Genomic DNA, 16224 nt, shown 5'->3' on the forward strand with positions numbered 1-16224 from the left:
TTTACCCTCCGGCCACAATGGCAGGTTTCACACCACATCGTCCCATTCTGCCTCATTAATTATGCAGCCACACAAAACATGCTGTCTCGCTGGCAGGTGGCCTCTGAATCGCCCTCCATGCCATTACCATGACGTTTCCTCACTCCGGTGCCATATCTAAACTGCAGCTGCGCACACAGTTCTCAATGCTTTCAGCACAGGGTTGCTCCAGTGAAGACATGGCCCTGAAAGCCAAGAAGAGTTCACTGAGCAGTCACTATAATGCCTTGTGGAGGCCCACTGTGGTGTCCTCAACCCCTGCTCTGGCCGCAGGAGGTTCAGCAATGTCACCACTCCTGCTTGGGAGGCGATGGCAGCGGTGGTCAGTACCAATGCTGCACAGAAGAGGTTGGCCATCCAATGCAGAAAGAGGATGAATGATCACATCTGTGCTGCCAGGGTAAGGCAATCATCTCATCTCACACACTCACAAGGCCATCGCACATTCACTGGCATCTCACTCACTGCCAGCTCAAGGGACATCACCAGCCATTCTCTCACACACACTCTCACATCTCCATCTGGCCTCATCTCCTCTGGAGACTGCCTCCTCAGCCCTCACCATCTTGAGGCCACTTGCACAGGTTAATATGTGCCCCCGCACACACCCTGGTCTAGCCCCCTTCCCCAGTACAGCCCTCGCCCTGCAGCCTCTTTCCTTGTCTAAGGCCTCTTCTCCCTCTTCCCCAGAGAACCCCAGCCCTGCAGCCATTGAAAAGCCGCCTCTGCCTTATAGCTGGTCTAGTAGGTAGAGACTTGCCTGTGAGCAGTCAGGTTTGAGGTCCTCAGACCTAGGTGGAGGTTAGACAATGAGGCCTGCATGGCAGCAGGATGACAGACTTGTGGGTGAAGTTAAGGTGAGTTTTGCTATGTTGGAGGCAGAAGACTGTGGGCTGTGCAGAGGAAAAGATGAGGGGAGCAGGGATGGGAGGGAGGGGAAAGAGGTGCCTGTGGCTGCCTACAGATAGAGCTCCAAAGCAAAACAGCCCAATAGGTGCAGCCACCATGTGTTCCACAGCACTAACTTCCTCAGCTTGACAGCATTGCCTCTTCACTGGAATCTTCTTTATCACTGAGACGAGTACTGTGCTAGTTCTCGGGTTTTACTGATTATGATATTTATAGAGAAATCAAATGCCTGGAAGCTGTTTAATAACATAAGCAAGAACTGAAAGATGATAGTAAAAAAAACCCTACCTTAAGGGATAATAGATGTCTGTTCAAATTTAACATCATTTGTAATGACTTTATTTTCAACTGCTCTGTCCCAGATAGGGCGTCAAAAATCCCCTGCTGCAAAAGAAAATGTAACAGAACGCGCCAAAATATTATTTGTGTACTTGGTGATGTTCACATCTCAAATAATTATAACTAGATTTTTTGAAATGTTATTTGTTTGGAATGTACTGCTCCAACAAGCAGCTTTTCAAATGACTTTTGTGTTGTGGGCATGTGCTGAGAGCCTGGTATATCAACCATTGCAGAGAAATATTGCAGCAAAGTCAGACAAGAGAATTCAAAGTCTCATAAAACACAACAGATTTACCTGACATCTGAAAAGATTTATCAATTACTGTCAATTCCATTAATATTTGAGACATGTAAGGCACTTCCTAAAGCCTGAGCTTTTTCTAACACACAAGAGATGGCTATGAATTTTAAAAAGTACAGTTCTATTTAAAGAATGGTGCATATTTTTACATAAAGGACAAGTGCGTTCTCAAGAATTCAGCTGCAGTATTTCCAAAACAACCTGCTTAATATAACTTAGTCCTGAGTTTTTGTTTGTGGATTGAACACAAATTGCCAGAAGAACATTGAGATTATACTTAACATGGGAGTAAAAAACCATTTGTAGTTGTTGCCCTCCAGATTTTTGTAAATCACATCAAAGGAAGTTATCTCGCTTCCTGTGACCATTGAAGAAGGAGATGAGGAGGGGTTTATTCTGTCTGAGGGGCGTGAATCTTTGGAATTCTTTATATCAGAGAGCTGCGGTGGATGGATGTGTCATTGAGTTTATTCAAGGCTGAGATTCTTGAAATATGGGGGAGACAAGGGTTGTGGGGAACAGGCAGGAAAGTGGACTAGAGGCCAAGATCAGATCGGCCACGATCTTAGTGAATGGCGCAGCAGGCTCAAGAGGCCAAATGGCCTACTCCTGCTCCGATTTCTTGTGTTCTAATGACCACAAACTTCTTGGGGAGGAATTTTCCCTTGTCAGATGGGCTCGACGGGGGGGCGGGTAGGGCCAGTCAGGAAGCCACCTGCCTCCCTGTGATCGGGGCCGGACCGCGATTTCATGCTGGTAGGCCAATTAAGGCCCGCCTGGCATGAAACACACACGGCGATGCTCAGCACTGCCTGTGTGTGGGCGGGGGGTGGGGGGGGGGGCGGTGCTGTGGGGGATGGGGGGGGTGGGGAGGTGGGTGTGTGGTGGGGGGGAGGTGGGGGAAGAGCGGGAGAGCGCAATTTCATGCATGCACATGGACGTGCGCTGAAAAATCTCCCTGAGGCACAGAGCTGCCTCAGGGAGATGAGGAGTTTAAAGATTTTTAAACTGTTATGAAACATGCGTACTCATGTGACTCTGTCATATGAGCAGGGACATGTTATAAATAAAATGTTTTAATTTTTATTTAATTTTTAATAGCTTTTGGAAACCTTATCCCACCCGTGAATGAGGTTTCCTAAAAAGTGTAAAGGCCACTTGGTCTTTTCGCCTGTGAAAAATTTTGTTCAATTACCTTTTTAATGCCCTTAATAGGTCTTTTAATTGCTGGCGGGCACGCTGCCAGCTCCCGTGCGTGCCCACCGACTGAAATATTGTGCAAGTGCGCGATGACGTCAGGATGACGTAAGGATGCTCACCCGTCATCATCGCACGTCATTTTCCGCTTGGTCGGGTGGGTTGCGCGCCCTTGTTGCATACTTTCCACGTGATTCTTCCTGTTCTCCAATGCATGGCTGGAAAGGGACATAAATACGCAGACCTCTTATTCAAATGCAGTGAGGCTAATCTTAAAATGTGATCTATTGGTCCTGAAAATCCATGGCCACCTACTGCACTGGTAAATGATCGGGTCCTACCTGCGTTGGATGAACACCATTTTGAAGATTTCCTTTCATTCAGGACCAAGCATGTGTGAACCATATCAGCTTCCAGATGGGCAAAAGTAGATCCCACCAAGGAGATCAAAGCCAGCCAACTTTATTTTTTTTTAAAATTAGTGTTCTGCTTACACAGAGACCAAGGACAGGATTTCTGTTTTGGACCCCGACGTCAGAGTCAAATGTAGGTACCAACCCCTCACCATGTTAGACCAGAAGATCATAAGACATAGGAGCAGAAATTAGGCCATTCAGCCTATAAAGTCTACTCCGCCATTCAATCATGGCTGATAAGTTTCTCAACCCCTTTCTCCCGCCTTCTCCCCGTAACCTTTGATCCCCTTACCAATCAAGAACCTATCTATCTCGGTCTTAAATACACTCAATGACCTGGCCTCCACAGCCTTCTGTGGCAATGAATTCCATAGATTCACCACTCTCTGGCTAAAGAAGTTTCTCCTCATCTCTGTTCTAAAAGGTCTTCCCTTTACTCTGAGGCTGTGCCCTCGAGTCCTAATCTCTCCTACTAATGGAAACATCTTCCCCACGTCCACTCTATCCAGGCCTTTCAGTATTCTGTAAGTTTCAATCAGATCCCCCCTCATCCTTCTAAACTCCATCGAGTATAGACCCAGAGTCCTCAAATGTTCCTCATATGTTAAGCCTTTCATTCCTGGGATCATTCTCATGAGCCTCCTCTGGACCCTCTCCAGGGCCAGCACATCCTTCCTGAGATACGGGGTCCAAAATTGCTCACAATATTCTAAATGTGGTCTGACCAAAGCCTTATAAAGCCTCAGCAGCACATCCCTGCTCTTATATTCTAATCCTCTCGAAATAAATACCAACATTGCATTTGCCTTCCTAACTACCGACTCAACCTGCAAGTTAACCTTAAGAGAATCCTGGACTTGGACTCCCAAGTCCCTTTGCACTCCAGATTTCTATGCCTCTATTCTTCCTACCAAAGTGCATGACCTCACACTTCCCCACATTGTATTCCATCTGCCACTTCTTTGCCCATTCTCCTAACCTGTCTAAATCCCTCTGCAGCATCCCCACCTCCTCAATACTACCTGTCCCTCCACTTATCTTTGTATCATCTGCAAACTTAGCCAGAATGCCCTCAGTTCCTTCATCTAGATCATTAATGTATAAAGTGAAAAGTTGTGGTCCCAACACTGACCCCTGCGGAACTCCACTAGTCACCGGCTGCCATCCTGAGAAGGACCCCCTTATCCCCACTCTCTGCCTCCTGCCAGAGAGCCAATCTTCTATCCATGCTAGTACCTTGCCTCTAACACCATGGGCTCTTATCTTACTGAGCAGCCTCCTATGCGGCACCTTGTCAAAGGCCTTCTGGAAGTCCAAATAGAGAACATCCATTGGCTCTCCTTTGGCTAACCTGCTCATTACCTCCTCAAAGAATTGTTGAAAGCAGACACCCAACATCAGTTATGCCAGGAATTACCAGTTAGTGGATGGAGGATGCACATGCCATCCAATAAAGAATGTTGAGCTGGAGAGCCAATAAGGGGTACCTCCAACATGGACAGAGCAGCAGCTTGCCATTGCAAGTAAGGGAGTTCCATCTTGTAGTGCCTTCTCTGCATTTTTAAAATATTTGAAGTAAAAGGTGGACACAACTGGCAGACCACTTTGGGGATGGGAAACCCCTCCACAAGGCAGCCTGCAGCCATCGATGTGGCTGAGCAGGCAGAGGACAATCGCAAAGTCATCCTGGAGCACTGGACCCCTTAGCCTGCCACCAGGAGGCTGCCTCCAGGCAGCTAGCTGCCCTGCTCCCGACACTGCAGCGGATCCCAATGTCTGACTGGAAATTTGCAGTTGTCCCCTGATTAATGGCCTTAGTTAGCCTCTTAATTATTTTAACAAGCTACCTACTGCTTATGGGCAGGTAACTGTTCCGAATTTGATCCAGCCTCCAGAAAAGTGGCTCTGGGGCAGGATAGTGCCAGCTAACCAGTTTGCTGGTTGGCAGCAGAAGATAACACACCTGCCCACCTCAGTACCCACTCCCATGTCGGGGCCAAAATCCTGGCCGAAGAGAGTTATAATGGGGTTCTGCGTGAATGGTGCCAATACTGGGCAGTGTATTTGCAGTGGTGCCTGTGACCTCTTACACCAAATTAAACTCATTTATTATTAATATTAAAACATCTGGCAATGTATCTCATTCTCTGATAATCAAAGCAGATATTTTATAAACAAATCTGTTTGCAGTTTGGTCTGCTCTTTGGTACTTAAGCCCTCACTCCTACTCTCGTCTCTCTGGAGCTATGTGCTTTACGTAATGTTCTGCTTGTTTCTTTTGTTGCATCCACAGGTAGGCCAGTGATGATAGTGGTTGAATATATGGAAAATGGATCCCTGGACTCATTTCTGAGGGTGAGCCAACAGACCAAATTACAATGTAATAGTTATTTATGAACAATGATCAGAGCTGGAGTTATTTGTTGTAAGTACATTTTAAAATCTTGTTCCTCTTTGTGTCAAACGCACAATAGTGCTTTTCCTGAAGATGTTCCACTATCTTTTTTTAATTGCAAGTCATAACAAAAGAAGATTTGATTTTCAAATACAATTATTAAAGCTTGTGGCTTCAAGTGAATTGGGAACTGGTATTCAAATGAATGCATTATTTTAATACTTTCACAGACACATACATAATGTGCCTTAACAGGCTTGTACAGTTAGTACAGATCCATGATGCCAACAGGGAGCCTCGCCAGCAGCAGCCCTGATTTATAACATTAACACCACCGTCTCACAGGACAACCTGTTCCCATTGTAAACAGAGGAGTCTGTTGCTGATTTTATCCCATGTTATGGGTTATATAATTTTCCTTTTAATAAGACCTAAGATTATCAGCACAGAAATTGCATCAGTTATTTGCTCTGCTGCAGATTCACAGAGCAAACATCTGAACTGCTGACAGGATTCTCACCCATCAGCAGCACAAATCAGAGATTCAGGCGTACACCACACATAATTTTCCAATTGTTCATTATAAATCATGAGCATTGCACATCTGAATTTCATATCTCCACTGCCAGTGACAAGGCCCCATGCCAGCAATGGGACATAAAAATATCATCATGAAATCTGACATGAAGCACATTTATTGTAACTTTCTAAGCACCTGACTATTAGTGGAAATTTCCACTGAGGTAATAATGGATTTAGAAAATCATTCATGTAGCTAATCAGGCTACATTGATTTCCCCAGGGGCAGGCTGGGCTGCCAGCCCCTACCTGCAGAGCCCACACAGGTTTCTTCAATGAGGAAACCCATGCACATCAGGCAAGTAGCAGCCCATGATACTGCCTGCCCTTGGGGAATCAATGTAGGTATGTGTAGGAAGCAATGTTACCTGAGCAAATTTTGCGCCCAGTGTGTCTAGAAATTATGACAAGCAGATTTCTAGGGTGCAGGAAAGTAAGGGAAAGGTCGTGAGGAGGGTAAAAATAATGCACAGAGAGGATTGGGAGAGTGGAGCAGAGGAAATATATGAAGCAACAGACTTAGCATGGGGAGGATGGAAGGTTAGAAAAGATTTGAAGAGAAGGGCGGGAAATAGTGTTTGCAAGGAGAGGGCTGGGAAACAGTCTTTACAGAGCTGCACCCATAGGAACAGGAGTAGACTATTCATCTGCTACAACTTCTTCTGCCATTGAACTAGATCAAGGCTGACCTCTACCTGAAGTCCATTTACCCACATTTTCTGCATATCCCATGATACTTCATCAAATAAAAATCTATTAATCTTTGATGTTTAATATTAAAATATTTTTAATAATAAGGCTATTATTGACATATTTGAATAGCATCAAGCATTTGGAACGATGATAAAGTGCAGGTCCCTTATTATCAATTCCAATTTGGCAGATTTTTGAAAATACTGTATTAAGTTAACCAGGCTAATTGAATAGTGTAGAGATAATTCAAAATACATTTCAAAACAACATCAAGGCAAAATGAAATGCTGGGGCCGGGGTGGGGGGGTGGTGAATTTTCTTCTGGGTGCAGAGGCATGTTTTGGTGCACGAATGGCCACACTTTTATTTGGAGGAAATTTGATTTTCCCTGTATTCCTGACCCCATGCCGTTTTCCTCTGGCCTTTGAGTGGGTTGGGAATGCTTAGTGTGCAAAAATCACACCTGCTGCCACTAAGGTTGGGCTCCATTTTACATGGAGGGTGAAAATTGGATATCCTGCCGCATAACGTTTTCATCTGGTGGCACAGGGTTTTGGAAGCCCATGAAAGGCACATCCGATTTGAGAGTTCATGATGCAAATAGAGGACTGCTGAGGAGTCAGGTACATTCTGAAAAGTGTTCTCACACCTTCAGATGTCACTATTAGGTGTTCCATGGTAATATATATGTGTTTTTAATGCAGTGATTCAACCTGGGGACCTGTCCTGTAAGGGTAACTTGACATTTAGGACCAAGTTTGTAGGTGGGAGGAGACTGGACAAGGGAATAGAGAATGGAGTCAAGACAGCAAGAAATGAGTTCTGTGGGCCAGGAACAGGCTGACATAATCAGTTTACTGGGATAGTCCTGTTTGTGGATTTTGGGGAGGAGATAGAAGTGGGCTGTCTGCGGTTGGGAGACTATGAGATTGGAAGCTGTGGAGGGAAGATCCCCAGAGGAGATGAGGTCAGTGACAGTCCTGGAAACAATAGCTTGATGTTCAGTGGTGGGGTCATGGTCCAGGGGGAGGTAGGAAGAAGTGTCTGAGAGTTAGCGCTCAGCCTCTGCGAGGTAGAGATCAGTATGCCAGACAACAACACCACCCTTGTTGGCAAGTTTGATAACAGAGCCAGGGTTGGACCTAAGAGAACAGAGTGCAGCAAGTTCAGAAGGAGACAGGTTAGAGTGGGTGAGAGGAGCAGAGAAATTGAGATGGCAATGTCACACCAACAGTTCTCGAAGAAAAGATCAAGATCAGGTAAGAGGCTAGAGGGAGGGGCCCAGGTGGAGGGAGAATACTGGAGGCAGGTGGATGAATCCATTGAATGGGGGGAGGAGTCCTGCCCAAAGAAGTGAGCACAGAAACAAAGGCAGCGGAAGAAGAGTTCAGTATCATGCCAAGCCCGAAATTCATTGAGGTGAGGACATAAGGTCCTTTGAAACTGAGTCCTTTGCTGAATACAGAACGTTTAGCATAGAGAGGGGGAGGTCAAAGATATAATGAGTACAACGCAAGGGCTGGGGTTAGAAGAAGTGATGGGGTCAGAGAGATGGGAAGGGGTGGAGGGTCCTGGATGGGCATTGGTATCAATAGGTTATTGGAGTTTACATCCCTTAACACCTGAAAGGAAGGAAAAAAGTTTCTTGTTGAGGCGTCGGATGAAGTGAGTTGACACTTACATTGGCCAGCATTATGTAGTTGTTCACATGCACTATAGTACTTTTCCAAGGGACAAAATACCATAATGTATTAAAGGAAAGTAAAAAAAAAATGCCCTCCACTGTCATGTTTTTGTGCTCTGATTTAATTGAATTGGTAAATCTGGCTGTTTAAAAATAACTGCTTCTGAAGGTGGAAAAATTGACTGCATCTGCTCTCCCCCTTTGATTGACAGGCATTCTGCTTTGATATGGATATCTATCTGTCAGTGGAGCTGCAAACTTTTTTTATGGCAGCTGCTTCAATATGAATGCTTGACTGGGTTTCAAAAGTCTCAGCTCAGCAGGTGGTCTTATTGACCGAAAAACTATTGAAATGTTTATGAGCCTATAATAACAGATTATGCCTTTCATGTGGTTTCTTGTTTGTTTGCAACCTAATTGGCACTTAACAGATTACAACTTTTATTTCTCCTTGAAGCTTTTTGATCCAGTATTAATTATAGTGAGTATGAATTCTGGGTTTTCTTAGATTGTTAGAGGTTTAATGGTTTTCTGAATATTTTAAAATAATTCCCATTGATATTGCATGGCTCCTGAGAATTATACATTGTGCATACTGGGTGAGCAGCTATGGAAGATACATGAGGGGGGCAAAGAGATGGCATGGGGTAGCACAGGGGAATGTGAGGGGCGTGTGGTGCCATAAGGCCATAGAGTTGGCATGGGGTGGCTTGGAGGTGGGTGAGGGATGAGATGGTGAGGGATGAAGTTTAGGCAGCCTTTAAATGATGTTGGGAGCTGACCAGATATATTGGGGAACTGAGGCGGCCTTTCCAACCACCCACCTCTGCACCTACACTTCTCACGCACTCCATTGCAGCTCACAAAGTATACTGCAAACCCGTCCCTGGTGTGAGGAAATACCTCATAAAGTGACAAACGGGTTGGGTGTGCATTTTGCAAGGCGTGGACATGTTCAGATTAAGTTTTCCGAAGCCCAAACAAAAGTTTCACCCTAGATGTGTGGAAATCGGAAATAAAATAGAATCAAAAAGAAATACTTTAAGCAAAATAGGCAAAAATGGTTTAATTATTCATACCAATAAATATGCTAAATATATGGCGTAAACTACAAAAATGAGTTAAGCTGATTAATGGTGGAATTCAAACATTGGATTATGGATAAGAATCATGCAATCAGGCATTATACTTGGAAGCAAGCCCTAATGCATGGTTACAGTATTTTTTAAAAAATTGTTGTACAACAGTAGAAATAGAAGAAATTGTTTCACATATTAATTCATGAAGAGAGATTACCTGTCCTATAGTAAAACAAATTATTTGTATTTGATGGCTCTTCTAAAATGTTGTATTATCCAGAAACATGATGGACATTTCACAGTCATCCAACTAGTGGGCATGCTTCGAGGGATAGCATCTGGTATGAAATACCTGTCTGACATGGGCTACGTACATCGGGACTTGGCTGCTCGCAACATCCTTGTCAATAGTAACCTCGTCTGTAAAGTATCAGATTTTGGTCTTTCTAGAGTGCTTGAAGATGACCCTGAAGCTGCATATACTACAACGGTAAGTCAGAAATCATTATTAAGGAATTGACAGACAGCATCAGCCTAATAGTTATTATTTAATTGTGTTTGGATGAGTACAATTAGAATGGTCAATTAGTATAGTTCTGTGTATGACTCCAAAGATGCTTTTAAATATACGTAATGCCACTGAACTCTATATGCAAAGTACATTTGGATGTGCAAAAACTTTCATTCATATAGTTGCTGATAGTTCAAATTAACTTCCTCCATTATGCAGAAATCTCCAGGAATGTGTTTCAAATAAGATGTTTCACATGTTATTATGAACATCAAGCAGCAGTGTAATTGTCTTCAGCTCAGTTAATCTTTGGATATGCCCAATTCAGTAGATCTGCCATCAACTGGAGACACACATGGTTGTACTCTTTTTCTGTGTGATGTAACATCTGTATATTTGTTCCATGCACTGCCATTCACAATAATTGTGATGAATTGCCCTCCTGTGAAGTTTGTCATAGACTGGAACATAAGGCAGAGGTTGATCAGCAACATCAAGTGCAGTGAAAAGGGACATTTATAATAGCATCAGCATGCCAAGATCTGTCAGAGAATGGTTCTGAAGGCTCTGCTACTTCAGGGAAAAAACATGCATTTTACAGCCTAATAAAATGGAGAGAAGTTATGGCATTTTGAATACTAACCAACTTTAAAAGTAGAGTGTTAAATTCCCAACCTGAGGGCGGAAAAGGTTAACTTTTTTTTTATTTGTTTACAGGATGTGGGTGTCATTGGCTAGGCCAGCATTTACTGTCCATCCCTAATTGCCCTTGAGAAGATAGTGCAGTCCATGTGGTGTAGGTACACTGACAGGGCTGTTAGAAAGGGAGTTCCAGAATTTTAGCCCAACAACAGTGAAGGAATGGTGATACAGTTCCAAGTCAGGATGCTGTGTGGCTTGGAGGGGAACCTGCAGGTGGTGGTGTTCCCATGTATCTGCTGCCCTTGTCCTCCGAGGTGGTAGAGGTCGTGGGTTTGGAAGGTGATGTTGAAGGAGCCTTGGTGAGATGCTGTAGTGCATCTTGTAGATGGTACACACTGCTGCCACAGCGTGTTGGTAGTGGAGAGAGTGAATGTTGAAGGTAGTGGATGGGGTGCCGATCAAGTGGGCTGCTTTGTCCTGATGGTGTTGAGCTTCTTGAGTGTTCTAGGGGCTGCACTCTTCCTGGCAAGTGGAGAGTATTCCATCACACTCCTGACTTATGCCTTGTAGATGGTGGACAGGCTTTGGGGAGTCAGGAGGTGAGTTAATCTCCACAGGCTCTTGTAGCTACAGTATTTATATGGCTGGTCCAGTTCAGTTTCTAGTCAATGGTAACCTCCAGGATGTTGAAAGTGGGGGATTCAGGGATGGTAATGCCATTGAATGTCAAAAGGAGATGGTTAATTTCTCTCCTGTTGGAGATGGTCAATGCTTGGCACTTGTGTGGTGCAAATGTTACTTGCCACTTGTCAGCCCAAGCCTGATTGCTGTCCAGGTCTTGCTGCACATGGGCACAGACTGCTTCAGTGTCTGAGGAGTTGCGAATGGAGCTGAACATTAGGCAATCATCAGCGAACATCCCCACTTCTGATTTTATGATGGCGAGAAGGTCATTGATGAAACCTCTGAAGATGGTTGGGCCTAGGACACTACTTGCAGTGATGTCCTGGGACTCAGTTGATTGGCCTTCAATAACCACAACCATCTTCCTTTGTGCTAACCATGACTCCAACCAGTGGAGAATTTCCTCCTGATTCCTATTGACGGCAGATTTGCTCCAGCTCCCTGATGCCATTCTCAGTCAAATGCTACCTTGATTTCAAGGGCAATCACTCTCACTCACCTCTTGCATTCAGCTCTTCCATGCTTGGACCACGACTGTCATGAGGTCTGGAGCTGAGTGGCCCTGGGAGAACCCAAACTTTGCCTCAGCTGATAAGTTTTGTTATTTTTTGCCTGAACCGTTAGTTACAGAGCAATATTATGTGAAGGAAGGATTCCCTGGGATGAGTCCCACAAAAAGGAATTTCACTCGTCACTTGCAATTTTTTTCCCCAACTCATGTGCAGTTTAAATAATTAATGGCATAATTGATAGGATATTTGTCAGCTTGTGTTGAGTTATAGCCTGGGTCCAAGAGGAAGTGGGAACACCCTATGTGCAGTGGTTGTAATCTGTATGTATAGGGATGTTCTGATATGTCCACTGTTACCATCATGTCAAAGCACGCATTGGATTCCAGAATTATATCAGTGCTAGCTGTTACCTTTAAACTATTGCTACTCTATTGCTAAACCTCTTTGGAGAATCTCAACGGAGGTAATTAGCTAGATCAGTGAGAGTTGGCAGCTCCATGCTATGATTTTACACTGAATTTGTACAAGTGGGAAAAAAGACTTCCCTCCATTCTTCTGGGCTATATTTAATTCCAGATCATTGAGGTAAATGTACACAGTTATAAACCATAGCTGCACCGGGAAGTCACTAGCTTAAGGGTCTAATTGGGCAGGCAGCATCCTTAATTGGATGATGGGCTCACAAGCAGCCATTTGGGAAGCCACCTGCAGTAAAATTGTCAAGTCACTGCTGGAAAGAACAGGCTCAAGACCCACTTTTCACCCCAATGTTGGGATCCCGAAGCCCACAGTAAAATTCAGCTTAAGCTGACTTGTCCAGGAAATTTAATTATTTTCTAAAAAAAATAACTAAAGTTACCACTGGGCTGCATACGTTTGGATGCTGTCTTGAAATTTACAACCCAATAGATTACAGCCGTCTTTTTTCACTCCTATGCTCCATGGCACCATTTACAACAACAATGGATATTTATATATCACCTTTAATAAAACATCCCAAAAGAGGTGCATCCCTCTGGAGGTGGGCTGGAGGGGAGAGAGTGAGTTGTGGGGGGCTAGGGGTGGGGGGGAGGTGGTAAGGGGTGGGAAGGGGATGGGGGTTGGAGAGATGGAGTGCCTGTCATCTTCCTGCCACCATACCATTTTACCATCAACGGGGAAATTGGAGGACAGCCCTCCTGCCACTTAGGTAGCCAATTAAGGACCTTGTCCCACTGCTGCTGACATTTGATCAGTGATTTTGCAACCCTGGCCTGGCTGACTATGGTCAATATGCAGAATACAGACTGCACTCAACCATCCTGCCCTTGCAAAATCCAAAACAAACATTTACTGTTAGACCAACTGCAACTGGGTGGCACTTGTTGTAGAATCTTGACTGTGCTAATAGCTCTACTAACAACCCAATTTAATATAATCAGTTGAACTTGTAACTCTTTTGAGTACAAACCCGTTTCCATCTGTTTCAGATGAAGTTACATTGTTTCATAGTTTGCCATTGTGAGATTTGAACTCTTGATAATCTTTTAAAATGAAAACAATTAAACTAAATCAAGAAAATTGGGATAAATCAGGCAACAGCCCCTAATTCAGGTCAGCTGTAAAACTAAGGACAAAGTTTAAAGGAACCTTACAAACTTTAAATCAAAATGTGATTAAAGGGGTCAACAAAACACCCCAGTCCCCGCGGTGCCCACCGAGCACGGAAGGCCTCGAGCATGTCAGCAGACACCACGTGCTCCCTCTCCAGGGACATCCAGCAGCGAACGTAGCCGCGGAAGAGAAGATGTAACTCTTTCGAGTACAAACACGTTTCCATCTGTTCCTATTCAGATGAAGTTACATTGTTTTTCATAGTTTGCCATTGTGAGATTTGAACTCTTGATCTTGGGGTTACAAACCCAGTACCAGAACCACTTGACTACTTAGGCCAAGCCGAAAGTTAAGATGTAACTCTTTCGAGTACAAACCCGTTTCCATCTGTATTCAGATGAAGTTACATTGTTTTCATAGTTTTTGGCATTGTGAGATTTGAACTCTTGATCTTGGGGTTACAAACCCAGTATCATAACCACTTGGCTATTTAGGCCAAGTGCCAGTTGAGCTTGTAGTGTGGCTCATTTATGCTTGCTAAAAGTGATGTACATTCATACGCAGGAGGCCATTCTCTGCAAACAAGAAATGTTCAAGCTTTGTGTCTTTTTGTGAATGTTGGGCTTGGGGAGCCTATAGTTCCCCATTGCCTTCTCCATGGCAATGCCTCGGCCAATCCGAGTCAACTTGCCAACCAATCAGCACCCTTTTCTCCTGTAGTATAAATTGTTGTGATAGTGTGAAATTTGGTATCCTTGCTTTTGTCCTAATGAGTGCAAGATGAAAAGCTTCAACAGTTGTTTCAGTGTAAATGCAGCCTAAATCAACTAAAGGTTTCTTCATTTTAGGTCAGCACTGAGTGAATATAGCTGTGTTCCCAGCTACCAGTTTTTAATTTCAAAGCATTTTACATACTTTCTTTCCATGAGGAATCATGAAAAACTCCTAGCAATTGAAGTACATTGGAAGCATTTCCAAAGGGCTTTGTAATATTGAAACCAAATGTACAGTGTCATGCTGCCTACTTTACAAAAGAAGGTACCTTGGCATTGATTTTGAAACTACCTCAAGAGGGTAATGTCACTTTGCGAGGATTGTACATCAACTGTAAAATAATTCCAGCCAGCATGTTGTCTACTTTAAAGCTTAATAAGTGCTAAGGTAGGCCACTATAGTGTCTTTAGGTTTTGAATGATAGGAAACTGTCATCTAAATCATGAACAGAGTCGCTGCACAAAGCTTAATGTACCAGTGCACCAAGCTACTTTTTCCACAAGTCAGCAACAGTGCAAGAGGACAGTATAACCATGGCTCACTTCTACTGTTATTCTTTAAAAAGACATTTTTATTGCCAGTGCTGCATAACTGGGTATTCTAGCCTGGGTCTCACCGACCTTTGCAGTAAGGCAGTTTCACCTATTAGTCCTTCTATTTATACAATATCAAATATCAAGAAAATTGTAAATTAAAACAATTGTTTGAAGCTCAATGAAGAGATTTTTATAAATTAAGTGTAGCCTGGCTTTCAGATACATTAAATAAATATACATACAATGTCCCTTTAAACATCAATAAAACAAATAATACATTCTCTTTGATTTCTTTTGAAATTTTTCAGCATGCACAATTTTTCTTCTGTCTCTTTACCTCAGGTTTTTTCAGAAAATAGAATCTATTTCCTTATAATAGGCAAATTATATGCAGAAGGTATTTATAAGCTCTGGCCCATCATTGTTCCTTAGTCTATTATCTATTTTCTCCTATAGAATTTTCAACATCATGCTGTGCATTGCAACAGTTGGAGGAAACAGCAGTTTCCCCTAGAATTTACCCTAGAATTTAAGAAGATGAAAGTTCACAAGTTTGACAGGTCCTGGTGACAGACTGTCTATTCTTTTAGAAAAGGAGACAAAGATATAGGCCTCATATTTGTCTGTTGCTGGACAAGCCTCCCTGCCAGCAGTGCATTGAGATTACAGATCCATTACTCATGTGTGTGTTGCTGTGTAAGCTGAACAGATTCATATCTCTATTGGTTGGTTCAAAGTTTTGTATTTTTGTGTGTGAACTCCAGAGGATCTGTTGAAATTACACCATAAAGTGATGTTCTCAGAAATGCTGGAGTTGTAGTCATAGCAATTTTGTGTTAAATTGGGAACTTAAACATGACAAATGAAGACCAAGTGCTCTCACACTGAGCCAGATGATAAGCACACACCTATTTAAATTGATAGATTAGTGAGTACATTAAACCGCGCGCAAACACATTCAACAATATACTGCTGGAGGAAGTTGTGCTCCTGGGGGAAAACCTTGGTCTCTGTGCTGACCAAGTTTCCAACATGAATGGGGCGGGAGAAGATAAAAAAAATAGCAAAAACAAACTTATAGCCGACTTCTGGCCCCAGACCCACCAGATGTGTTTTTTTGAGGGACCTCAATTTAGGCAACCAGCCACTCCCGCCAGAAATGGCAAAGGCCTCAGTGTTCCACCCAGCCAGGGTTATATGATGCCTTTAGGATCCTGATGCCGCTTTCATCATCAATAAGAAGAATAGAAAATAGTCAAATCCAGCACAACTTAAACTGGAAGGAAGGTTGGGATATTATCAATTTATTGATTTGGCAGTTATAAACTTTCAAAATGA

General features: G+C 43.4%; 1 protein-coding gene across 1 annotated transcript in view; it reads left to right on the plus strand.

Moving 5' to 3' along the window:
* Window positions 1-16224, plus strand: part of epha6 (eph receptor A6) — a 701323-nt gene that overhangs the window by 639278 nt on the left and 45821 nt on the right. Inside the window, exons 10-11 of the mRNA XM_041210989.1 lie at window positions 5498-5559; window positions 9915-10124. Of these exons, the coding sequence (XP_041066923.1) occupies window positions 5498-5559; window positions 9915-10124 (272 nt within the window). The remainder of the gene's footprint in view (window positions 1-5497; window positions 5560-9914; window positions 10125-16224) is intronic.

Source organism: Carcharodon carcharias, chromosome 18 (genome assembly GCF_017639515.1).
Source record: "Carcharodon carcharias isolate sCarCar2 chromosome 18, sCarCar2.pri, whole genome shotgun sequence".
NCBI classification, from domain to species: domain Eukaryota; kingdom Metazoa; phylum Chordata; class Chondrichthyes; order Lamniformes; family Lamnidae; genus Carcharodon; species Carcharodon carcharias.